General features: G+C 39.4%; 1 protein-coding gene across 1 annotated transcript; it reads right to left on the reverse strand.

Moving 5' to 3' along the window:
• Positions 1-237: 237 nt before the first annotated feature.
• MYEF2 (myelin expression factor 2) lies at positions 238-17,644 on the reverse strand. Its single transcript, XM_069867025.1, has 17 exons — positions 17,397-17,644; positions 12,644-12,873; positions 11,379-11,431; positions 10,116-10,123; positions 9,904-9,997; positions 8,843-9,034; positions 8,023-8,176; positions 7,482-7,531; positions 7,333-7,396; positions 7,095-7,196; positions 6,839-6,889; positions 6,698-6,766; positions 6,317-6,415; positions 4,137-4,208; positions 2,729-2,937; positions 2,569-2,620; positions 238-741 (listed from the first exon to the last, which is right to left on the reverse strand). Exons 1-17 carry the CDS (start codon positions 17,582-17,584, stop codon positions 578-580), a joined length of 1,851 nt encoding a protein of 616 aa, XP_069723126.1. The 5' UTR covers positions 17,585-17,644; the 3' UTR covers positions 238-577.
• Positions 17,645-23,932: the final 6,288 nt, after the last annotated feature.

Genomic DNA, 23,932 nt, shown 5'->3' on the forward strand with positions numbered 1-23,932 from the left:
AGTACTACCAGGTAGAACAAAACATCACAGCCTAATTGGAGCCCTTTCTTTTAGAGTCAAGAATTACAGTAGGACTATAACACATGTATAAAACCAAAGCTCTGAAAAAAAAAAAAATCTAGTTTTTACATTACAATGTTGATACACACTGGGAAAAAAAAATAGAAATCAGAAAACACTGAACAAATCCCACTATGCAATCTTGAGATTAACAGAGAAAATGGCTTATTTTATTAAAAACAGTATAACCATTCATTTAAACTGAATGACTAGAGACACTTGGCCTAATTTTCCAAAGGCGCTGAGCATCCAAAGCTTCCGTGGTCTCGGGGACCTGCAGGTGCTCAGTGCCTCTAAAAAAAACAACAAAAATCAGGCAAATTGTCTTTAAAAACCAAACATAGTAAGATTCGGTTAACAAGTATCACAGTATATTAAACACTATACTGTTAAAGGCTGGTGGGATTTAAAAGTTCCTTTTTACAGCTTTTGTAAGCATACAATGTTACTAAAAATGACTTACTAGGATAGAGAAGCTAAACAGACATAGGAATGTTCCTGAACACACAGTTTTAAATTATGCATTGCGATCCAAGCGTACATCAATTTCTCTGCCACTGATTTTAATGCCGTTCATTATCCTACAGGCCTTTTCAGCAGATTCTGGTGAGTCAAATCTGACTGTTCCACAGCCCTTTGATTTTCCATTCTCCATTTTTATTTCTGCAAACATTACATGACCTGAATAAATAAGTTAAACAGGAGTTATTTCAAGTCTTCAGTACACTAACAACTTAAAGAACTTAGAAGCAATAAAAAGCATTTTAAAATATAATCTAGGGGGACGTATGAAATTAGCACTTCCAAACTGATGGTTTATTCACTTATTCAGGGAAGGTGATACAGGTCAAAACAGCAGTGAATAATCCAAATTAAGATCCACACCCAATCTTTCCTTCACATTAGTTATAGATGAAGTATTTGGCCTCAAGTTTGAAACAAAGTGCCCTATAAGGCTAAGGGAAAGTTCTGCAATTCATTTACCAACACTGCCCAAAGTGTGACTATTGACCAGCATTAACTGAATTACTCTTCAGTCCGGTCCACCACGTTCATCATAGCAACATATCAAAGCACCGCAGCAATAAAGCAATTTTCTAAAGAAATTGCAGAGCAGAATTACATCATTTAAAATATTAAAGCTGCCAACTTAGGAGAGGAAAAGTAGCACGCACTGTTCAATTCCTGCAGCATTTTCCTGAGGTTGGACACTCAGCTCTTAAGGCAATAATTTTATACAGGTGTCTTGGAAGCTCAGAGAATGTTCAATGCTGGAGCTAAAGAGTTTTTGCTGATAGTATGTTGTGAACACACCACTTCTGAGCCCCTAAATGTCACTAGGATTAAGAAACACTTTTCAAAAGTCCATAGCTTTTTCTTTTTAAACATCATATAATAGAAGGTTGGCCCTTCACTGGAAGATATTGAACATACGGAGATATGATCGTTTTATTTCCTTACGCTACTGGCCTGAACACAAGCTGTTGCTTATATTTGCACTTGCAATTCTTAAAAACAATTCAATGTAATTACTTCATCTGTTAGCTGCCAAGGAGATAATGAAAAAAACCTCAGCATTCTGAACTATCTGAAAGTTGCCCAGGCAATCAAGACTTGAAAAGAAAAAGAGAACCTGCTTTGCTACATCCTCCAGCTACAAAAAATAAAAGCCAGAACACCTGAAAATTTTCCACAGTTGAACTGCGAGTTGCAGTTCACATCAAATCTGCAAATTTATGAAGACTGTCTTAGGCAACAGTAGTATGTTTTAAATTACTTGTCTTCTATGCCTCTCAAGAATAAGAAAAGCTACCCTGTAATTCAGTTAAAGCTTTCCACTCTGAAAGTTCATTTTCAAAACAAAACAATTATGTATTTCTACACCCAAGCTTCATTTTTCAATCACTTTCATGAAAAAGATTTTTTCTGAATTCGATAAAAAGAATTATTGGATATTTGTAACAATCCTTTATCTTACATAAAAAAGGCCTTTATTTCTTAACATAAAGGGGAAGCATTGCAGCCTGCAAATATGCTAATCAGGATAAGCTATTTGCATAAAAGCAATCTGCCACTTTGGCAAAATTACTAACTCTGATTTGATGCAGCACCATTTCTGGAAGCAATACATAACCTGGACAGACCCACGCCCTTGCATGCCTTTGTCTCAAAATAAACGCTACATTATATACTCTGTGCTGGCCAGGGATACATAATACCTGCTTCAAAAAGAAAAAGCTCAAAGTTCTTTAAGGAATGGAATGGGTTAAAATTTATAGCAGATGAGCACTCGGAGCCAACATAGGCTACATTGTACCTTGGTCTCATGTTATGCCACACCTAAAAAATATTTATACAACTCAGGAAAGCTGGGGGGTGTAAAGATTAGGCTAACCAGACTCTTCTTCAGGATAAGGCAACAACCTTGTCTTACTGTCCTTATCAGATGAACGCCATTTAAAACATGAATTTGGTGGAACTGAGCAGGGATAAGATTCTTATACATACCACACTGACTGAATTTCTCCTTTAACTTCTGCCAGGTCAAGTCAAAAGGAAGCTAGGATAAAAATGCATTATTAATAACACAATATTACACAGGAAAAAAGCATGTGATTAAACATGCACACAAAGACGGCTCATGGTTTCTGTGTATTCAAATGCTTACATTTCTCACAAATATCTGGTTGCCTTTAGAGCCTAATCTCTCTCTCATGCCACCTCCCATGGGGCCAGGCACAAATCCTCGATCGATATCGATGTTCCTGTCCAGGCCTCCACCCATAGCTGGTCCCATTCGTTCAAAACCAGAACTCATCCGATCCACCCCCATTCCCATTCCTCCAGCCATGCTGTTCATACCACCCATTCCACCACCTACACAGAGAAAGAAGAGGATGATAAAATAAAAATCTCTTTAGTAATAAACACAAAACTATTTAAAAAAAAAAAACTTGCATCAGGAGAAAAAGAACTTTAATGTACTATAAAACAACTTCATACATGCACAACGACTTATCTGGTAACATGGCTAATATTTTAAGGCAAAGTATTAGGAGATACAAAGCATCAGCTCTACAGTAAAAGTAAAAACCAAACTGCACGTGGTAAATTCTTGAAGACAAGAATTAAGATTTAAAGGCTGTCTAGTTCAGTTAATAAAAATCTGATACCCTGTACCAAAAAGAGATCAAGTAAATAACTGTGGCAATGTTAAGATACAAACAATTTACCATGTACACTATTGTTTATTTTGCCTCCTGCATTCACATTCAGCTTTACTTATTGTAGCCACACCCCTACCTAGTAGCACAATGTTCTAGAGAAAGTGTATTTTCCAGAGAACAGATGTTACTGCAAGTACTGTGAAGAACATGGACTTTTCTATGACACATGCAATGAAATATATTAATGTATATCACACAAAGAACTAAGATCAATAGCATTCAAATATACTATTATAATCTTTCTGGATTCATAATGAAAAATTAACGTAAAGCAAAACTATCAAGATCATTCATGTATGTCTCAAGATTGCCACTAGCAAGATATTTCTTTTTATCTGCTCTAGCCTGAGGAACTCAGACATTTGCTGTAATATAAATTTAGTATTATTAAACTCAGTGATAATCTGAAATTCAAGGCCAACATTTTGTTTATTTATATATTTTATTTATATGAGATAGTCTATTCACACGAGATATTACTCGTATAAAAGTTGAAGTTCAGCTTCATGAAGTTACTCACATGAAGTTCAGCTTCATGAAGTTCACACAAATAAGTGTGCCTATTTGTCTTTTTTTTCTGCAGTACAAGTTTTCTCATCATCCCAATCAGAACATAAAATCATTTTAAAACCAAAATTAAGGGCAAGATTGTATCAGCAAGTTTTCCTCTTAACTTTGATGTTAACAGAACAGCTCTAAAAACTATTAAGAGTTCAGTCACATGCAGCAGGAATCTATTTCTTCCAACACTGGCAAGATGCTACACTACAAAGAAATCTACAAACTACAAGTACACCGTATCATTACACTGCCTATGCATTTATACTCTATTAAAACAAGTTAACCTACTCATTCCAGATCTTACTGGGCCCATGCCAGGCGCTCCCATTCCTCCTGCAAAAACACCGATCATTGCACCACCTAAACAGAAGAAAAGTGACCACTGGTTAGTGAGAACAAAGCACTCTGTCAAGGCGCACAGATCTCAATGTTACCCAGCAGTTCCTTTCTACAGAACACTTTAGCCTGTGCCTCTGTTATTCAAACTAATCAGGAAGCATCTAGGAAGTAACATTAGCTCCTCCTACTCTATTACAGGACTTAAGCTACTCTGATTTCTTTCCAGCTTTCTTCCCCCTCTGACAGTCTGCCAGCAGCACAAACATCTTAAAATTAAATGAGCTGTTTCCCCACATTGGGAACAACCTCAAAACTGAAGGGTTCATCTTATTTGAACCTCACAGTACTAAAACAACTTTGTTTCTCTAATTTAAGAAACCTATACAAAAGCTAGGAGCAGCTCTTCAAATGTCTTTCTTGACTGCATATGAAAAGTGAATTGATAGAATTTAGTGGGGAACAGGGGAGAAAAAGGGAATCCATACTTCATAAAGCTATTTGGTATAACCAATGATTCACCAGAACGGTATCAGATACTCATTCTAGAGTGGAGTAAAAATTTTCACTGCAGTGCTAATACTGAGGAAAGTAATCAAAGGGAGCTTCTAGGACCGTAGAAGCCTCAAAAGAACTACATTCCTGCTACTGCAGAACAGGGTGGAACCGTCAGCTGCACTTTTCTTGCTTCGTTTTCATACCTTAAAAAAACAGCTCAGCTTTTATTTATGGTAAAACAGATCAGACCAATAATTATTGTCTTTAGGCTAGACACCATTGTTCTAATACCTAAAAAAAGGTCACTGCTGAGTCTTGTACTAGATTTGTTTCTCCACACAGTTCAAAACAGAGAACTGTGGGAAATACTTGTCTCCTCTCAGACAACATGCTGTCATAGCCATATCAAGACCTCAAAAAATATTGACAAGCTTGTTTAAAAAAACTACTCATTTTCAACACCAGCAGGATTACTCCAAGTACTTCTGCCAACAGTCTGCACGTGAGGAAGATCTTAATACTTCTTCATTAGGCCTCAGAAGGTCTTGCAATGAAACACTGAGTCAAATTTTGAGATTTCTCTTAACGTGACTGGGCTTTGCCCTTAAAAATAATGGTGAAGAAAAAGAAAATTCCCACTTTTACAAAGCCGGAAAAAACTTAGTTGTTTGTGAGTGGATCCCAGTTACATCCACACTATTTTATGGAAAAAGAAGTCTCCTCAACACTTCAAGATGCACTCAAAAAAATCCGACAAAAAAAAGAAAACAAAACACCAAAAGCTCAAATAATCCCAATAAGCAAAATGTCAGCTGTTTCTCACCTTAAGAGGCATCCTTTATTTGTTGGCTTTTCACCAACAAAACATTATAGGCATGGAGATGCCCTATGAATCAACCTTTGATGATATAAAACTGGGAGGAATGGCTGATACCCCAGAAGGTTGTGCTGCCATACAGCGACATCTGGGCAAGCTGAAGAACTGGGTAGAGAGGAACCTAAAGAAGTTCAACAAAGGCAAATGCAGAGTCCTGCACCTAGGGAGCAATAACCTCATGCACCATTTCAGATTAGGGGTTGGTTTGCTAGAAAACAGCTCTACAGAAAAGGACCTGGGAGTCCTGGTGGACAACAAGCTAATCATGAGTCAGCAATGTGCCATCATGGCCAAGAAGGCCAATGGTATCCTGGAGTGCATTAAGAAGAGTGCAGCCAGCACGTTGAGGGAGGTTTTCCTCCCCCTCTACTCTGTCCTAGTCCTGCTACCCGATTCGTAGCATGGATTTGCAAGAGTAGGCTCCCTGAAGTTACAAAGGTGGTACACAGGTAGCTTCAAGAGCACCAGAAGCATATATTTTAACGCCCAAAAGACTTAATACCTCACAAAGTTAACAGCATGAAGCTAAATGCTTTCCTTAAATCATTACTCTGTTTATATTTTACAAATGGAAGAAACGCGTACACTTTAACCTCCCTCCCTAAGCAATGGCTATAATAAGTACTCAGATTACATCATTATAACAATGACTGGGGACAGAGGAAGATGACCAAATGAAACTAAGTCTCCCCTTCTTCTAGTAAAACTCTTTCAATACAATGTTGCAGTTTGCCAAAGAAAATTTAAGTTACAGTACCCATCCTTCCAAAAGAATCTCCAAAACCACGGTTCAGTGGCATGTCACCACGACCGAAATCTCTCTCCATGTTTCCTCCCATTCCACCACGGAACATTTCTGTACAGAACAAAGGAAAAAAAAAGAAATATTCTATTATATACATCTAAATCAACGTTAATGCAATACGTGTTTCACAGTTGCTTGTTTAAAAAGAAGTGTGTTTAACGCACAAGTCAGAGGCATCTATTAAATACGTAACACCTACACCAGCTCCTATGCCTCTACTCATGCATGGACTATTTCCTTCAAACTCATCTACAATACCAATCCGTAAAAGAAGGGCTTTTAATAAATAAAAACTAGCAAACTAGTAAGTGTATGGGAACAGTGTTCACCTACCTCCCATTCGGTTGACTCCAAATCCTCCCATATTAGGCATTCCTTCCATTCCACGGAATCCAGCAAGTCCTATAATATAAGGAAATGTTTTCTACACAATATTAAAAAAATACTTAAGGCAAACAACTTTACTGCACATACCGCCTCCCATTCTATTCATTCCGCCAAATCCTGGACCGTCTATTCCAATACCTTTAAACCAAAAAGAAAACCACCATTTAGAAGACAGACAAGAACCTAATGTCTTTTAAAAATGTGCAGAGACAGAAAACATCTAAAAAGCACTCTACACAAGGCTTGCTTTGTCAAGAGTATGTCATTCTCCCAAACACAGAAATGACTATTCAAAACTTAAAGTTCTGTAAAACTCAAAATAAAATGAAGAATGCCAATTTACCTCCTGGACCCATGCTCCCCATTCCACTACCCATGCTCAACTGTGTTGCACTGATGGGCTGTCCACCTGGTCCAAGTCCCATACCAATGCCACCAAGACCACCTTGAAAACAAAAACAAGTATCACAGAAAGAAAGATTTTCTTCTGTATCATAAAGTGACCAAAGTAAGCAAAAGTACTAAGCCATTACAAGACCCAGTATCAATATATTAAGTAGTAGACAACAGTGTGCACTCACGAGGTAATTGTGAGCTTTTGCTGTCTGCAGCACGGAAGTCTTCATGAGGAACCGATTTGTCATCCTGGTAAAAAACAAGGATGTTACACTATGACCCTTTCAATGTTTTGGCAGAAACATGTAAGGTAGAAAAATTGTAACTAACTTACCATTTTTACATGCATGGGTCTATCAAACAGGAACTGCCCATTGAACATAGCTGAAGAAATACAAGTCAAGGAATTGAACTGCAGAAGACTATTTCAGAAGAATCGCTGCAATAGCTTATATTATTTTGGTACTATTTTTAGGAATCTAATCTTCCCTTACCTAATCTTTGGAACGCCAATTCAAAGGCCAGAAGAGACTATACAAGCCATTGGATATATAAAAGTTAGTTCCGTTCATCATAGTCCCACATATTTCAATCTCATTCAACGTTACTCGGAACACCTTTTTTGAGACCCTAGCAGTAAACTCAGTCGCTATTAAAAAATGTGATTTCATAGAATCATAGAATAACCAGGTTGGAAGAGACCCACCAGATCATCGAGTCCAACCAGTCCTATCAAACACTATTTGCACACTATTACACTCTATTCCCTATATACAAGATAGAAGGCAAATAAACACCATTTGCAAAACTGTGCAACCACGAGCCATAAAAGACTGACCCATACTCAATCAACTACTTTTCAAAACCAAGGATACATATTGCTTGAACAGCTTCAATTGCTTGTTCAAAGGTAACTGTTCCCATTCCTCTGCTCTTGCCATCTTTATCTTCCTTGATGTCAGCTCGCTTTACAGTTCCAGCAATGCTGAATACCTCCTTCAGTTTCTTCCAGCCAACTTTGAAGTCAAGCTTACAAAAAGAAATACATTAATGATTTCAGTGCACATTCCTCTTCTGCCATTACAGTTGGAAGAGTGATTCTGCACTGTTTTAACTCTTCAGCTTTACCAAATGCTTGATGCATGTAAATAGCAAGGACTTTGTAATATACACACTCTGCAATCAAGTCCAATAATATCAACCAAAAGTAACAATGTATACTACAAACACGTATTTTACTTTGATTAACATACTACCATTAAGAAATGGATGGGCTGTTGTCAGGAGCAGCTGTACTCCCACAAGATCCCTTGCAGACATAGTAGTCTTATGCAAATAAAGAACAATCAAAATTCCAACAAATGTAACAGTTTCAATTAGTCTAAAGCAACCAGCGGGACAAACTGAAGTGTATATTTAATCAAAAGAAAAGCAATTTTGAATGGACAGTGAAAAGACGTATACAATATTTTTTCAAATCAACAGACGACTGTGCATTAATTAAAACTGCATGTCAGTGTCAAGAGTGCAATGCGTCTTTTATGTCCAAAATCTGAATATATATACAGCATTTTAGTATAATATAATTATTAATTTATTTCCAATTTCCTCTTTATATTAAAACTGACCTATGCAGAAATAAGATGTTTTACAAAGTTCTAATATTACAGTTGTAAAATACAGTTTTGAACTTACATTAGCAACAAAAATAGTGGACCCAAGCCTGCCCGCCTGCAAGTTACTGATAACCTCAGGAGGAATGTTTGGATTATTGAGAATAGAAGGTGGTAAATTCATTATTCCAGTCGCTACATCAGGTCCATGTCCTCCTGGAAACTGTCCTCCTCCACGCTGTAATGCTCTACGAGCATGATCACCTTCAGGATCCTGGAACATAGGCAAAAATAAAGCCAACTTAACCATCAAGAAGACTTGCAACAAACAAAAAGGCACTATTTGAAATTGTACATAAACCCATCAGAATTATCAATTAATATCCTCATCCATGTCAGAGGGATCAAGAACTGAATTAGCATGGAGACCTAATTCCCTCACCTCTAGAGGTGGGTCCTTTCAGATGAGGGTTGAGGCATATTGGCAAAGCACTTGTTGAGGAAGCGTGCACTGCCACTTCACATGCTGTACCTAGCCTATGGACAAGTAGAAAAGATTTCAATCTAAAGGACTGTCAAGCCTAGAACCTCCTTCCAAGAACTGAATTAATTTAATTAAGTTTTTCTTTACTTATTAATACCATTATTAAAGTCGTAACAGGACAAAAAGAGCTGCATCAGACACTGTCATGTACTGCAATACTACAATGGAAATGTTGACACCAATTTCACTTTCCAGCCAGCACAAGTTCTCTGCCTCCAGCCCCATATTTGTATGTACGTAGTAGTCTGATACTCAGCTCTTTCTCCATCACATTTTGAAGCAGGAAAGCGATGTAAATACAGAATCATTTAGGTTGGAAAAGCCCTGATGACACTAAGCTAAGATATGAAGTTAGAGACAAAGCTGTTTTAAAGAAAAACAGTATTATATTTAGATTTAGGACACACTTTTTGTCAGTTTACTTTGCATGGTATCAAGACCTTCTGCCAATCCAACAGACACTTCAGCACATAAAAAAAAATGTCATTAAAAAAAAATCAAACTAGAAATTACACAGCAAAAATGCTCAAAACACCGTATTGCCATCTCAGCATAGTATCTTCACTACTTCAAATTAAAAACAGCAGTAATAATCATACCTCTTTAATATTCAGGGGTCTTCCACTAAGATCGTATTTATTCATAGTTTCTAATGCTTTCTTAACAAATTCTTCATCTTTGAATTCAACCACACTTAGAGGAGAAAAAAAACAACCACATTTTGAATATTAAAATACAGTTTTAAAATGTTAACATCAACAGAACATTTGGATAGTAGTGTGTTTCTACACACACAGAAAAAGAAACTTACCCACAACCCTACATCCATGATGGTTTGTCATCATATGTAAAGAGAAAAAAAAATAACTCAGTTAGCACATATCAAGAGCATTTAAGATTCCAGTTAAAGATCCCAGCTCACTGTTAATTCAAGTTATTTTCAGCTTCAAAAGCCATAATTCATGTTCTTTACTGGTAGCCAATCTGAATTTCTCCTGCTTTCTCAACATACATACCTTTCAAATGCAAGAGAATTTATTATCTATTATGCTCTTTGAGCCAAACCAGAATTAGAAAAATGCCACACAGATCCATGTAAGGACAACTGGGGAAAGGAGGTAGGGGTAAAAGGGTAGAAAGAAAAAAAACCAAAAACATAGCCAAAACCCAATCAATCAAGACACTAATTGTGTCATTAAAAGCTGCCCACTGACTACAAAATTCCTGCCTACATCAAGAATACCAGTACGATGAACAAGGAGTCTGCACACCTCTTCGGTATTACTAGCATAATTGAGAAATTACTTTGGAAGAAAATAACCTTATTGACTGCACCAGAATCCTTCTAATAAAGCAAAGAGTTGAGGATTGCTTTAAGTAAAGCAAAGCTTGACAGCATGTTTTAGTTTTAACAAGCATTAAAGAAAGTAATTTACAACAATTGATACAACCTCAGAAATGACTCAAACCTGCATTTCTCATGTTCTCACTGCAGGTTCAGAGCTACTATTGGCCAAACTTTTGACTATTCCTAAGAAGACAAAGGAGCTTTAACAATCTTCACTCTTAGTGCCTCATTGCTGGCACTCTGTTGGCTACCAACCATCTCCATCCATTTAGTTTTAAGAAAGCAAATACATGAATCCAGTGTTTAGAGTAGCAACCTTATAAAGCTGTCAAATCAGGCACTTCAAACAGTATATTAGCTAACATTTTATACTTGTTGGCCCCAAGAAGAGAATACTATGCTAACAAAATTGAAATAAAATCAGTGGTTTACTGAACGTCCTTGATAAGAAACAGATTTATACCAAAACAAAGATGTTGGCTAAAAGAAGAATTAAGTAAATGCCATTTGCTAACATTTACAGAAGTATTTTGTCCTTTACAGCCAGCTAGTTTGAGTTGCATGGAAGTGTCAGACTACTTCTAATACAGAATCCTCAAAGCTATCTTAGCGAAAGTCAGTGTAAAAATGAAACTTACTTTCCAATAACTGGTACAAGTATTATACAAAAATAAAACTGCTGAGGAACTTTTAAACCTCTAGCAGATTGTTGCCCACGGCACTTACCCTTGATTTTCCTTCAGCATCCTTAAACAGCTCCACGTATGTAACCTCACCAACTACATAAGACATACAAAGGGAAAATACCAAGAGACAATGCATTTAAACACCAGTATCTTTCTTTTCTGTGTCCCTGTGCACAACTCTACAGAGAAGCACCTATTATTCACCAACAATCAAAACCAGACCAACGTACCTCCTGTCAATGGCTATATAATTTAGCTAATTTTCAGAAATATGCAGCAGCCACATTCACAAAAGCTAAGAACAAACAACTAGATTTAACCTAATTCATGCTACAGATCATATTTTGGCCAGTATGATATAGTTGGTGAACAAATTCAGATATACACAGTCCCTTAACCTAACAAATGAAACGTCAACGTTCACTGGAAAGTGTTACATTTATCATCCTACTCACAACACCTGTTTTAAGGTGACTTTCTACCTGAATGTCTTCAATCATAAGTTTGCCTTCAATAATAACCAAATTTACACATCAAATATTTCACAGCAAGCCACTCACTTTCTAAAGTAGGAAGATTCAATAAATAAACCAATCGAATGGTCACGTCACCTTACAACAGATAAACCAGCAGTTACAGAAAGGGCGTTTTGGCATTTTTCACAGCCTAAAAGCCAAGTGTGCTTTGCATTACTTTTGAAGAATCGACTTTTTCAAGGAAAACACAGAACTTTTTACAGAATCCATATATTAGCATTATTTTTACCCCAAAGTTGAAATAAAACATTCGGGGTAGTAAGATTACTCTATCAGAACTGCAACAATAATAACAAGCTTTTAACACAAATCTCCAGACAAACAGTCATGGCAGTAGTGACAATGCAGACAAAGTTAATTCCACAGCCAAATTCCACCAAAGAAATACAAAACAACTTTTAAAAGACGTCCTTTATTATTCGTGTTAACGCACTAAATGTGTTGCTTAAATACAACAGCCCTTAAAAATAAAAAAATCTACTAAGACTACAACTAGACGAAACACAATCTCTTTAAGAAGGCATGAGGTCATGCATATACTCTCTACTGTCACACCAGAATGGCAGAAGATTGTAAAGCACTTCATTTACCCACCCTACTCTGCAATGCAATTGTCTCAGATGAAAGAGAGGGAAGGGAGATAGATGTACCAAGTAAAGGCCAAAAAAGAAAAAAGTTGTCAAATCAAATCTGTGTGGCTCAAAGGACACTCACATTGTACAGAAGTTCTACCCCTTTCTTGTGAAGTGTATTATAAGGAATAAGTTACCTTTCTCTCTCATAAGATCTTTAATAGCTTGCCATTTCATGTCATATGGGATGTTGCTAATAAAAACTCTATTACGATTAATAGCCTTCTTCTCTCCAGTGCCTGCATTCTTGTCCTTTGAATAGGGGTGAAATCTATTTTTGTTTCCAAGAGAAGGGATTGCCTTCGGTTTTGCAGTATGCTTCTCTTTCACAGGTGCTTTCTCTTCTTTTGCTGCCTCATCATTATCCCTACATTTGAAAACAAAATTAAAAAAAAAATAAATCAGCCTTGAGTTGGATTATCATACCTCATATATTTATATATATGTGTGTGTACCTTCTATGCTATTAGAACTGCTAGGATGTTAAATATTGCTTTTCAAATCAGGAAAAATAAATCTACGTTACCGGCATAACTCTAAATACGTTACTTGATCTAGAACAAAAAACAGTATTATAATAGATTTACTCAGTACTCTAGAAAGCATCTCTTGCTACTTCAGTTACATTTCAATTCCAACATATCTGTCAAGACTCAGCAAGACTGTACTATGAAACTACTACAAATATCAAAATAAGACAACTCAGCTGAAAAATATTCTACAGCATCCATACTTTGGTGCTTCAACCATTTTCACATCAGACTCACTAACTCCCACAGTATTCAGCACAGAAGTGAGAGTTGAAACAGACCAACTTGTGGAACAGTTTAGTATACTTCATTCCATGTAATACTATATAAAAGTCAACTCTAGCAGGTTGTAAATCAAATTACATTCTATTTACCATATAAATAACTTCTACTCACAATTTGTGCCGGACTGCTTTTAGACAAAAATTAAAATTAAATTAAAAACAAAAAAAAGTGATCTTTCATTTTCATTGCTTAATACTACTAGAATTTGAAAACTTGCTAAATATACAGCAAACAGGCATATTAAGACATGCTCTGCATCTAAGAATAAACTGATTTCTGGCCCTCAAGTCTCAAAAATTTAGCAACCACAGCTGCTTTCCTTTTAAAATCTTCTTACTGTTAAAGGAAAACACCGGAAAACTTGCTTCCTCTCCTTAAAAACAGCCCAAATGTCAATTTTGATAAAACTATACCCTTCAAACAGATTAGAGGAAATATCCAATGCTCTAGCACTCTCGAAAGTGTTACAATCATGACGTGATTTTGCAAGCCAACAGAGGATCAAGGTGTCCAAATTAATACTTTAAAAAAGGTGAAACACTGAACTGAAAGAATCCAGCAATAAAGCCACATGAATGTGATCCACTAAACAGACGCTACTTAGAGATCTATAGTAACACCTAATTCAAATCTCACTGTAGTTGTAACAAACTTAAAAAATACTTTTACACAAACATTTATTTTAAAACGCCAGCATCAACCACTCAACAACTACAAGAAGATGTCCTACAGGAGTGACAAAAATGACTGTCCATGCATCCTCTTTCTTGAATTACATCATTTCCTTTACAATTTTTTTCCACCATCCGTAGGGCTTAGTTTTCACCTCATTTTACACTCTGGAAGGTTTCTGATGTAGGATTAGCCAAAACAGGTACTTCCATTTTACCAGCACAACATATGGCAAGATCACCAATTTCGATTAACAGAAATTAGCAACTACACAGGGCACTAAAAACACTAACAAAACAGCAAGCGGCAGTCTTGGGACTCAAGAGCACATGCAAGTAGCCTGTCGTTAAGCTAAACATTTTATCTGCTCAAGCTCAGGCATTTTTCAGGAAGAATAAATTCAAATACATCCATATTTGTCTCAGGATTTTTTCACCAAATTTTGAAGTACTCCTACAATAAGAACTTCATAGCCCATGTGTTTACAACTGGATTAAAAGAGAAACAGCAACTGAGAAATGCAAAGACACTCCTCTGTACTAAGTATTTGGAAAATGCAAAACATTCAAAGTCAACAACGCTTTATCTGGTTCAAGCATCCTTCAGCTTCCCTCTGCACCATCCCTTCTCTACACCATCCTGCCTGTTGTGGCAATAGAATTCCTGTGTGGCTGTGTAATGAAGTAAAATGGGGAGAACAATGCAGGGAACTGGAAGGAACCAGAGGGAGATGGGAGAGAAAGAGCAGAGTATTAGGTTTTCCAGTCATAGAATCACAGAACGGTTTGGGCTGGAAGGGATCTTTAAAGGTCACCTAGTTCAACCTCCCCTGCAGTGAGCTGGGACATCTTCAACTCAATCAGGTTGCTCAGAGCCCCATCTAACTTGCCCTTGAGTGTTTCCAGGGATGGATTAGTTCACTGCAATCCAATCACAAAACCCCCGCCAATAAAAACCCCTAGTAAAATCTGAGTTCTTTCTTAAGTTTTAGGACTAGAGTAATGGATTCTCTTTATCCTATCAAGCTCTTTCCTGCTTAAAGGATTAGGCAACAGCCCCTAGGTACTCAATGTAGTGTACAGGAGAAGTAAACTCTCCAAATATGGAATCCACAGGCTCTGGAAGACCTGACCGTACAAACCAGTAGAGAGCACAGAGGCTACAAGTCTGGCATAAACTCTTAAATCTGGGAAACAAGAATACACTTAACTTACTCTGGGGAACACAGCTAGTCTCTTGAAAATACAGGATTTGTTACAACAAAGCATACTCTCATTGATTAAAAAGAGCAATTTTTACATCTTGATAAAATAATGTCTTTGAACTTCCATAAGTCTTGTAAACAACAAAGTTTCCATATATAAATACAAAACTAGAAGCCTAAAAAATACTAAGCAATAGATAAAACAACATAGAAGCCTTAAAATCTGATTTTTTTTTACAGAAACTTCTACTCCTCTGCTCAAGCGTCCATACAAATACTAAGATCAGCAGAGACAGAAATGCAAGAAGCTCACAACATGCAACTTAAGTACACAGGACAGTTTAGCTTTGTTGCACAGTTGAGCAGTTCCACTGCTCAATAAATACAGGGAAGTGTACAAGCTGAGACCATGAATCCTCTCCAATTTAATCTAAGCACCAAGCATACCTGGTTGCTGAAATACATTTCAACTGCACACTGACAGCTTAATCCTTTGTACAGGTATTTTGAAGAAGACTAGAAACCGTATGTCAAAGATTAAGATCTGAAACTCTATTACCAAGATTTCTGTGTTATTTTCAAACTTAAAAGGTGCAATTTCTACCACGCAGAAAGCCCAAGAGTTTGCATTTGCTTCTGATTAGTTTTGGAGGGAAAAGAAAATTGCTGTCAGAAGGAGGGATATAGAGAAATTAAGTCATAATTTTAACATTAGCAACCTCAAAAGGCAATAAAGTGTTACATGCCTCAAAGGTGTACAGGGGCTACAATCCTCCAGTGAAAATTCAATCATAATTTTTGTAGTTTAGAAGCTGAGGTCCAGCTTCAGGAAAAAAAAACAAACCGCTGTTTTAAAGTAATGTGAAACTTACAACCCGTAAACTATTCGAATTTCACAGGGAGTCAAGTAAAGGCATGAAGCATGCCTTTGTTCCTCCAGCTTCATATTTAACTTCATCCCATGTGTATTTTTTAAACACAACAGCATCAGACCTGGGCTGCTTAGAACATGTCAAAACTTCACAGAACTCAACAGCTTTGATATGCTGCAACACCAGGTCTACTATAAATGTGTTTTCCCTCCAAGATGTGAACGAGACAAGAAGAGTTATTGAAATTCCAATGACAAGAGGTCAAAACCTAGTTCATGTGAAGAATGATGACCCTCAAAGCCTGACATCAAGAATAGGCAAACCTGTAAAAGCTTATTCACAGAATTATGCCAGACAGCTGGCACATCTGGCTGCCTTACACAATGTTCCTCTTGGACCTACTATATAAGGCACAGTTTACATATTTGGTATAGAATCATAAATTCACTAGGTTGGGAAAGATCTTTGAGATCATCAAGCCCAACCCACTACTACCCACTAAGTCCACTACTTAATCATATCCCTGAGCACTTCACCTACCCATCTTTTAAACACCTCCACAGATGGTGACTCCACCACCTCCATGGGCAGCTGTTCCAGTGCCTGAGAACCCTTTTGGTAAAGAAATTTTTCCTAATGTCCAATCTGAACCTGCCCTGGCACAGCTTGAAGCCATTTCCTCTCATCCTTTCACCTAGGAGAAGAGACCAGCACCCACCTCTCTGCAACCTCCAATTCAGACAGCTGAATGTACATAAATAATATTAATGCTACTATTTACAGGAAGAGTTTGTGCATGTACGGGGGGGAGGGGTTGGGGGGTGTGTGTAAATCACTATCTGGCTGCCTTACCATTCTCACGTAAACAAAGATTAGTAGATTAGATTCTCATGTAAACAAAGATTAGTTCCCTGGAGGTGTCCAAGGCCAGGCTGGATGGGACCCTGGGCAGCCTGATCTAGCAGGATGCCCCTGCCCACGGCAGGAGGGTTGGAACTAAATGATCTTTAAGGTCCTTTCCAACCCAAACTATTCTATGATTCAAAGGCCTTACAGAACACACCACTACGGCGAGCACCGCAAAGCCGAACACCCCACAAGGCCCCGGAGCCGCTGCAGCAGCTGAGGGGCAGCTCTCCCCCGCCTCAGCCCAGACCGCGGCCTCCTCCGCCTCCTCCGGGAGCCCCGCGGGAGCCCCCGCCGCCCCGGCCCCGAGGAGAAGGAGAAGCCGCCCCAGCAGCCCCGCACCCCTCGCCGGGCCAAAGGGAAGAAGGGGGAGGAAAAGCCGCCCAAGCCCCCGCGCCGCCCGCCCCGGCCCCGGACACACGTTTTGACGCCATTGGCGCTGCCCCCGCCGCTTTGGGCCGCCGCCTCCCCCTCCCGCGGCGCCGGCTGCTGCTGCTGCTGCTGCTGCGCTGGCGGTTGTGGCAGCGGCTGCGGGTGGCTGCCGGCGGGCTCCTGGGCTGCGCGCTGAGGCGCGGCGGCCGCGGGCTCCGGCTTGTCGCTCTCCGCCATTTCGTGCCGGGCCGCGGCCCTTCGAAACGGGCCCCGAGCGCCTCGGCCGCGCCGGCCAAATCTCGCGAGAGCGCGGGGGCGGGCGCGCGGGCGGGAGGGGGAACGCGTTGCCATGGCGACGCCGGAGCGTTGCTAGGCCAGCGGCCGCCATGGCCGCCTCTGGGGCGGGGCGGGAGGCGCTGCTCAGCGCTGGGCTGCTCAGCCCTTCGCTGTTCCCATAGCTTCCTGAACTTCCCACGTGCAGCAATAAGCATACCTCTTTCATATAGAATCATAGAATAGTTTGGGTTGGAAGGGACCTTAAAGCCCATCCTGTTCCAGCCCTGCCCTGGGCAGGGACACCTCCCACCAGCCCAGGCTGCCCAAGGCCCATCCAGCCTGGCCTTGAACCCCTCCAGGGATGGGGCAGCCACAGCTTCCCTGGGCAACCTGGGCCAGCGCCTCAGCACCCTCACAGTGAAGAAATTCCTCCTTAGGTCTAGTCTAAATCTGCCCCTCTCCTGTTTATACCCACTGCCCCTCATCCTATCACTCCAAGACTTTTTGAACAGCCCCTCCTCAGCTTTCTTGTAGCCCCTTCAGGTACTGGAAGTTGCTCTAAGATCTCCTTGGAGCCTTCTTTTCTCCAGGCTGAACAACTCCCTCAGCCTGTCCTCACAAGGGAGCTGCTCCAGCCCTCACGTCATCCTTACAGCCTCCTCTGGACCCGTTCCAACAGCTCCATCTCCTTATGTTGAGAGGTCCTCCAGGGGTCTCCCACTAATTTGTTGATAGTTTCTAGTGCGTCCTTAATAAATTCTTCATCTTTGAATTCAACCACACTGAGAGGGGAAAAAACTAACCACATTTTGAGTATTAAGCTACTTAAAGAGTATTAAAATACAGTTTAAAACATTAACATTGTAAATTTGAAAACAAAATTTGCCTAGCATTTCCCCACATTTATAGTCTCCTTGTTCCTTCAAAATTCAGCGTAGTCACAAGTAAAGTTCTCCTCCTGCCTATAAGACGTTGTAGGATCTTTTCCAAACGTTTCGGTACCTCCAGCATTATTAAGATCCTCACATTCAAGAGGAAATGAAGACTCCTATATTCTGTGGACCCAAATCACCCCTCAACCTGTGTTCAAATAGCTTGCAGACCAAACGTAGGGACAACTCTTATACCAAACCTGCTGAGGGGTGCTGGGACGCTCTTCTAGTATTGGCTAGAAAGCTATCAGCTTGTGCTTAAATTCTCCTCCAACCACAGATGTCTGATTATCTGTAAACATATAAAGCTTTTGGGGCAGGTAAAGCTGTAAGTTCCATTATAGTTAGACCACTGGAAACATCTAGATGGACATTTGTGTTCTTAAATACAAATAACAATTAAATATGAATAGTTGTAACCCTACTATAAAATTTCAAAATTATGCAGGTCCACACCATAGACACACAACACTAAACATTTTTTCTTCTCTATCACTCATCCTGAAAGAGATAGAATCTGTGACATTCCTCTCAGTCTTCTGTGTCTTCTTTAATCCCAATTTCTTTCTGTCACTTGTGGCCAAAAATAGGTTTTAAGCAATATTTTTAAAAGAAAAAAAAAATCAATCACCAAACAGCATATCAACATTTATGTAGGGAAAATGATTCACTCCTCTGCAGTGAATTTAGATCAGCGGCTTCTGGCTCCTGACCCAAAGGATCCATGAACTTCTTTTAAGAAAACCATAAATGGAGGTTAAGAACACCTGACCAGTACAGAGGCTCCACATCTCTATTGGCGTGTGTTTCTGGCAACAGACAGTTAAGAATCACTGACCTGTACAAGTGTGATTTTTGGAAGTAAACTCCTTATGAGCCGCTGGGGCCCTCTTTTGTCCAACTGTCCTCATGACTGTTAAACCAAGTGTTGGTAACACCTGGGATTTTGGAGAAAGCCTGAAGATACCATGAAACACCCTAATAACCACCATCCCAGATGAAGGTAGAAAGACATGTCTTAGAGTCTGATAAGAGGTGTAATAACTTCTGTTCACACATTAACCATAATTAGAGAAATAACTTGATATTTGTGATAATAATCATCACTGAAATGGTTAATGTTTACTTGAAATTGCCGTCATTACATTTTACAGCTCTCACTTCTACAGGATGAAAGGAAATAATTCTCATGTTCAGATTTCTCAACCCTATTACCAGACCTCTGTTCAATTGTGCTTTGCAGAGCGCATCTCAAATATTGGAATCCTATACTTCCTAATCCAGTATTATAGCACCAAGCAGCTGCCACTGAATTCCTATGCCCATGGATGTTAATAACAACAAGAATTATTGACTTTCTTATACACGTTTTGCCTACTTGTTCTGAATAATCTACTGCCCATTTCAACTGTTACCATCTCCAGTTTGTATGCCTTTTTGGCCCAGCGTACACACAGTTTTGTACCAGCGAAATTTGTTGTCACTCAATGTGTTTTGTAATAAATAATGATACCAGTACAATCCCTACAGCGACACACTGTATGGATGTTTTTTACTAGAGTTTCACAGGGGCACAGCTTAGCTTAAAGCCTGGAGGAGTGCTCCTAGCTTTACCCTGTCCCCCTCACACCACAGCTCCTATATATAGCGTTCTGCTTACCTCAGTTGCCTGTTTCAAGATCTTTATGGGAGTCTCGCATCCCTTTTTAGATGTCTCACATATAATCACTAAGTATTTCTGTATTCAGTATTTCTGTCTTCAAAGAACAATAATAAAAATGAGAGAGCAATGCCACAAAGAGCTGGTAGGGAGCTGACGGGTGAATTGGGATTACAAAGTGATTCTTTGGTCTACAAAACTGTGTTGAAAAAGGTTTAAGTTTTTCCCTGGGAAGATTTCTGTGTATAAAATGATTACAATTAAAATTTAAAAAAATCTACTTGGCACATCAAGTGTAAAAAGGAAAAATGGTATCCTTCTATGCTTGTATTTGTGCTGTGAATGTCTCCTTTGTTACACATCACTGGTTCCTCCTGAGAATATTTTAAAACTAGCTTTTGATACACAGGTTTCCAACATCTCTTCCGCTGCTGTTCATGTCCTGCCAGAAGACAAACGTGCTCTCTGAGAAATGTTCCTGTTACAGGGGGATCCCTCATTTAGTAGAAAACTGTTAAAAGTGTTCTTGGCAAGCAGAGAGTTGACAGCACTAATTTACATGGGGAGTTAAGATAATGGAATATTATTAGTGTTCCTGCATGTCTATGTAAGTAGAAGCAACTGTAAAGGAACTACTCTTGGAAGTCTCTTGTACAAATAGTTACAGAGTTAAAATAATTACATGCGTTTTAAGTATCAGCATTCTTTTCAATACAGTATTTCTCCAGTAAATTCAAGTGTCAACTTCACCAAGAAATAGGTCAGTGCTCTCAATTTGCTAATGATCAGATAGGTATAACCATCGTTTTAGAAAGGAGCATTTTAGTTGGTATTTGCAATATTGTTTTTAATTTTATTTCCAGTTAAGTCATGATCAAGAGCGTGCACGTATTTGTCCCATAACAGGACAGGCTGAGAGAGTTGGGGTTGTTCAGCCTGGAGAAGAGAAGACTCCAAGGAGACCTTGTAGCGACCTTCCAATACCTGAAAGGGGCCTACAAGAAAGCTGGGAAGGGACTCTTTATGAAGGCTTGTAGTGACAGGACAAGGGGGAATGGCTTTAAATTGGAGAGGGGAAGATTCAAACTAGGTGTTCAAGGCGAGGTAGAATGGGGCTTTGAGCAGCCTGGTCTGGTGGGATGTGTCCATGCCCATCACAGGAGGGTTGGAACTGGATGGTCTTTGAGGTCCCTTCCAACCCAAATTGTTCTGTTCTATTTTTCCTGGTTTGTTTGCTATGGCACCTAAATGTGCTTGGCATTTTCTAGTCCCTGTCTCTTCTCTAGAAAGCCCTTAGTATAGCTGGAGAAAGGTTGCTTTAACAACAGATTTGCTTTGTAAATCATTTGACTTTTACAGCTCATTTAAAGATTCCTTTTTGCACAGCCACAAGTGTTTCCAAACCAGTCTGCCTTGCCTGAGGCTGCACCCAACCTGCTTTACTTTGTTCTAAAAAGAATTAACCCTACTCTGCAACTGATACCCTCTTTTGCACAGCTGTAGTGGACCTGAAGTAAAGCAAATATTATCTTCCCCAAATGCTCTCTTTGCAATTAAACAGTAACTTTCCAGTCTGAGAAAAGTGCTGTTTGGTTTTTTTTTAACTTTGGAAAACAAAACACTTTATACTTCAAAAGGGCAAACTATCAAATGTAACAGCCTGTCTGCTGGCATCTTCCAGAATCACTGCAGCAGAGCTCAGCCATTTCACAACTAAAGCCCACCTAGTGCACAGACCTTCACACCTGCAGCTGCGGTGCTGATTGCCTCTTCCACTTGCTCCCATGTCCTTTCAACACCTTCTCTGTCTTCTTGTTCTCCTTCTGCCATCCTGAATAAGTCTTCAACAGCACTAACTGGCTCAGACACCACCACATCCTCCAGTTAAAACATTGTGTAGATGCCTGCTGAGGCAATGAACTGTGTTGAGGCATTTGTTCTGGTTGTTGTATATTGGTAATGAGAAAAACTATGCAGCATCCTATGCCCACAACATGGGATCAGTCACATAAGAGACCGGCTCTACTTGATCTGCAGAGATCTAAACTCCTTTTTCCCCACTAAAGGCTTAAATGTCCCTAATTCTCATAAAAGTGGGCTTTTTTGTGTCATGCAACCCTTGACCACAGTTTAAGAGCCTCAAACTTAATCGTGTATTTTTTTACCCCTGCATAACACCAGAGTTCTGGTAGCATTTTTACTGGTCCTATATTGAAACAAATCACATTACCCTCTCTTCTCCCAAATCATTACTCTACCTGCTGAAGTACAAAATAAAATTAACTGAGCAACCTGGGTGCATTTTGGTCCTTCCTTCCATAACACGTGGTCCCTAATGACAGGCTGAGTGCTCCTAACGTACCCACCTCCTTTCAGAGTGAGGAAGTAAACACATACCTCTTGCAGGTCTACAGAGAAACCAGCCCATCTAAGGCCTTAGGAGCTCTCTCCTTGTTGGCCAGGGTCTTGCCCCAGCCCCAAGGTGGAAGAGCTGGGGACACCTGCTCTCCTCATGGACCAAGTCTCCTGTCACACTCACACCAGGTGGCACTGTTGGTTTTCACACTATGCATGCACTCTTCCACCTCCCCAAGACTAACACTGATGTCTTGAGGGCTTCAAAGCCGTGATTTTCAACCTTTGTCCCTTTTTGAATGCCTCAACTTCTTCTGTTTAAAGAGTGGGCCTATTCAGATATTTAACATGGGGAGACTGCTTTGTAGAACTTGTTTTTCTGCCTCATTCCTGGCAGTCTCCAGAGGAGTACCCTATGGACCCCAGGACTGCAGACCACACATTTAAGCCACTGGTAAAGTCAGTACCTACTAAAAGCATGGCATTTAGACAATCCCAAAGAGAGATTCAGATATTTTAAAACTACAGAAAAAGAAGGTGTTCATCCCTTTTCAGTCGCTGAATTAAATTTCATGAAATAATTCCTTCTTGCAACTCCGATTGAGACATAAATTAATATATAATCCTTCTTTGAGTATGCCCCTCTTACTGTTTTTATCTTCCCCGTATACTACTGCCTTCTGATGGTGCACATTCTCATGAACTTCATTAGACTTGCTTAGATGTGCTTAGGAGGGGAGTTTCTACTCAATCTGTTTCTTCCGTGCACAATATTCTTCACTGTCTCTACCCTCATCAGCCCATTCTAAATTTCTAGCAATGGAAAAGAGAGTTTGTTTGCGAAGGACCACTCAAAGAGCTGTTTAAAGCTAAACTGAAAAACAAGTTACAATGGAGTTAGTTATCCCTCAAAATGTTTACATTTTCTTAACCTTCACCACTCAAATGATTCTTAAACATCAAAAAGTACTAACCAGCTAGTAGCTCTAAGAGTTCCCTATTGCCTTTTGCTCATTGGCACCCACCTGGCTTTAAATGTCTTGCCTAACTTTAAATTAGCCCAGTTGAATTTGCAAGGTATACATACCAAATAACTAGATAATTATAAAACCACTAATTCCGGTCAAGGGCTCTCATTTGAGGACACACAACACTCCTAAAATAAGCATCTAATCAATGGGAAATACAATTGAAGCCAAATGGAAGTAAAAGTTATTGCTCTGTTGAATACAAAGAAGTGGAGCCTGATAAAGAAATGGAAAGTGAAAACTAGTCCTCGCCCCATTTGTCCATGTATCCAGAACAGCCACATGTCCACTGCTATTCCTGTGTAAGAGCAAAGCTAGTGACTTTCAAGTGAAA

The sequence above is a fragment of the Phaenicophaeus curvirostris genome, chromosome 12 (genome assembly GCF_032191515.1).
Source record: "Phaenicophaeus curvirostris isolate KB17595 chromosome 12, BPBGC_Pcur_1.0, whole genome shotgun sequence".
Classification (NCBI taxonomy): domain Eukaryota; kingdom Metazoa; phylum Chordata; class Aves; order Cuculiformes; family Cuculidae; genus Phaenicophaeus; species Phaenicophaeus curvirostris.